The following is a 3,130-nucleotide window of genomic DNA, read 5'->3' on the forward strand; positions in this document are numbered from 1 at the left end:
AAGCTGTGACTAGAATGGTTCCGCTCCTTTCCCTTTTCCTGATGTTTCTTAATTACACAGTGTCTCAGACCCCAGCTTACCCTAATTACCATCATCTCAATGAACGGCCTGTAAAGATTGTTCAAAAACTATAGCGCCGCCATGTGTCAGCTGTCTGCAGGAGGGAGCCAAGCCATCTGTGACAGGTTTTATTTACTCACACTTTCACCCTCATTTCTTACAAGCCGTATGTGGGAACTGTGAAAGGCACAGTATAAAATTCACACAAACTGCCTTTATTGTTCCCAAGTATTTATTTGAACTAGTGGCTCAAACCTTGTTATAAATTTAACAGTTCAAAGGACAGTAGGAAACTCTTGTAACACCAGCCCACCTTTAGCTCAGAATGAATTTCAGAAGATTCAGGAGTTAGAGGAACATGGAAGAGGACCCACAATTGGCACGCTGTTGTCGTGTTGAGGTGGGCTGACAGGGTTCAATTACTTAACTGTTTTGGGGATAAAAAACTTACTTTGAACTCACAGAAGCTGTACCCTTTTCATAAAAGGTCTTGCTGTCAACACGAAGGGACCCTAAAACAGGTTCTGAGGAGGAACACTGCATGGAGAATACCAGATTCCACAATGGACCCCACAATGTTAAGGAAGGCCAAGCGAATTTAATCCTTGGACCCCTACAACCAGGAATGGGAGATGACTTCAACATGAAATAAACACGTTTGTGTCCATCACTTTAAAGCCATTGCCATTGTTGTCCATTAAGTGGATTGTTCAAGTCATGTCCACCCAATAAGAAAGGATTGTCTGCTGATCCTTCTAGGTGTCACATACTGGCAGGGATGAGTGATTTCTTCTCTCCTGACCCATCGTGGGGATTATTGTTTTTACGGGAAGCATCCTGCTTTATACTTTCAACAATCAGAAGTACGAAGCTCACTGCAGTCACACAGCTTCCGATGATTTCAGGGACCCCAACCGGATCCTTCAGTGTGACTGACTGGATAATAAAGGAGGTCACTACTTCGGACTGCAGCAGGCCACACACCAGAACAGGGTGAATCATGGTGACAGCATAGTTGGAAGCCATGAAAATGACAAGTCCCAAGAGAGCAATGGTGAGCATACAAACCCAGGATAGGACCCTACCTGGCCAGACCAGTGGGATAAACAGAAGGGCAGGACCACAGATCAAACAGCCCACAACTCCAAACAAAACGAGAGCCCCATTAAATTTGGCCTTGTGTGTGAAGGACTGAAAAATACTCAAACCGACGGAGCGGGCTGCTCCACCCAGGCAGGCAAGGGTGTACCCTAAGAAGACATTCAAATCAAGGTTGGAGTGACTGTGAATGAAGCCTGGGAGCGTTGAGATGAGCAGACCCAATAAAGTACAAAAGAGCCCCATGTAGGTGCAAGCAGAAAGGCTGAAATTAGCGATGCACAGCACTATGACCGTAGACGAGATTGCATAAGAACCTTTTGTTACAGTGGTCGTGAGGCCCATAGGCATGTGTGTGAAGGAGGTGTATGCACAGCCCATACAAATGAGCTGGATGAGGCTGAAAATGAGACCACGCGGCCAAGTCTGTGTGGGGCCCAAACACATCCAAGTCCGGTTCTTGCGGTGACACAGTAGGAAGATGGAGACCAAGAGGTGAAGGAGGGAACAGAGCAGGAGGATCTGCAGCATTGAGATGTTCTCGGAGTCTTCAGGTAGTCTGATCAGGATGGGGATGAATCCCGATAGCACTCCACCGGCCAGCAGCGCTGCCAGGATCCCTTTAGTGGAGCTGAAGAGCTTACAGCAATGGGAAGGCTTCTTCACCGGGGTGTCTCTCCTGTCCTCACCTTCGGACTCTTCAACTGATGAGTTAAAGTCATATGACCACTCCTCCTCGTCTGTTATGACCTCCACAGTCCAGGCATCAGTGGCAGATTGACTGGAAAACAAAGAGAAATCACATTTATTTATTTGGTGGAAACAGCAAATGTTTTTGGATTTCTTCATTTGGATAATTGTGATGGACTCAGAATCACATGCACACACAAAAATGGGATAAAATGAGTAATCCCGTTAAGGCAAAAATTATGTGTGGGTCCCCTAAAGGAGTTCTCCTTTGGCATTTTCTCCGATGTCATTAAACTGTGCAAGAAAAAGAGTTAAACATCTCCATCGGCCACCAAGAATCCAATAAAACAAGCATGGATCTGTGTCTCCCAAGAAAACTCAACGAAGCTTAGCAATGTACTGTATGTTCAGCTCACCAACATAAATTTAGCAATTTCTGAAATATTGTGGAAGATCATGTCAACCAGGCAAAGGAATAATACAATCAACTGAGCATTTGCCTCAGAAAATTGATCTTTGTGGACTCATCTACTGTTGTCTATGTGTGGCTTCTAGAAACGTGTGTGAAGCAAAGACATGCGCAATCAAGCAGTGCGGATAGACATGCCCAGACTATAAAATCTCTAAGTCTAATCGGGTTTATAGTTTATATGACCAAATAACTCACTAAGAAATCTATATGTCTTCAACTGGTTTCTCACAGACCAATAACCCAGTTTTTCTAACTAAAATATGAGTCTACATGGAAACTTCTGAAACTGGGTTTCTGTGAATAACTGGGTTATTGCAGTGCGTGTAAACACAGTCATGGTCATTGGGGTGAAGTGAACCAGCAATGTGGCCTCTTTGTACATTCAGTGGTCACCAGCATGTCTACCACTGGGTAGGCCCTATTTTTGACAGCCTGAATTCTTTCAGCTATAGATTCAACAAAGTGCATGTTTGCTCAGATTGCCACACCACTGTGTTCACATTCAGAACATTCTGGCTTAAGCCGTGGACATTTGACTCCACAGCTGTTTTAAGTACAAGGGACGTTCAAAAAGTTTCTGCATTATTATATTTTCGTTGGAAACGGTGAAGGCAGGAGGAGTAGTAATTGGACATCAAAAAGTTGGTACAACACTGGGAAAATTGCATCGCAAACAAAAGTGTGACTAAGTAGAAAATGATGTAATTTGTTTTTGAAATTCTTGATAACAAGTGTGGAAACTTTTTGAACGTCCCTAGTAATACAACCAGACAACTGACGATCTGTTTGCTGACAGAAGTGTTTATCTGA

At 43.9% G+C, this 3,130-nt stretch overlaps 1 protein-coding gene across 1 annotated transcript; it reads right to left on the reverse strand.

Annotated features, from left to right (window-relative positions):
* Positions 1-316: 316 nt before the first annotated feature.
* On the reverse strand, positions 317-2,030 carry LOC114649555 (solute carrier family 35 member G3-like). The gene has a single exon (XM_028799047.2). The coding sequence runs from the start codon at positions 2,005-2,007 to the stop codon at positions 823-825; it is 1,185 nt and encodes a 394-aa protein (XP_028654880.2). The 5' UTR covers positions 2,008-2,030; the 3' UTR covers positions 317-822.
* Between the last annotated feature and the right edge of the window lie 1,100 nt (positions 2,031-3,130).

Source organism: Erpetoichthys calabaricus, chromosome 3 (genome assembly GCF_900747795.2).
Source record: "Erpetoichthys calabaricus chromosome 3, fErpCal1.3, whole genome shotgun sequence".
Lineage (NCBI taxonomy): Eukaryota > Metazoa > Chordata > Cladistia > Polypteriformes > Polypteridae > Erpetoichthys > Erpetoichthys calabaricus.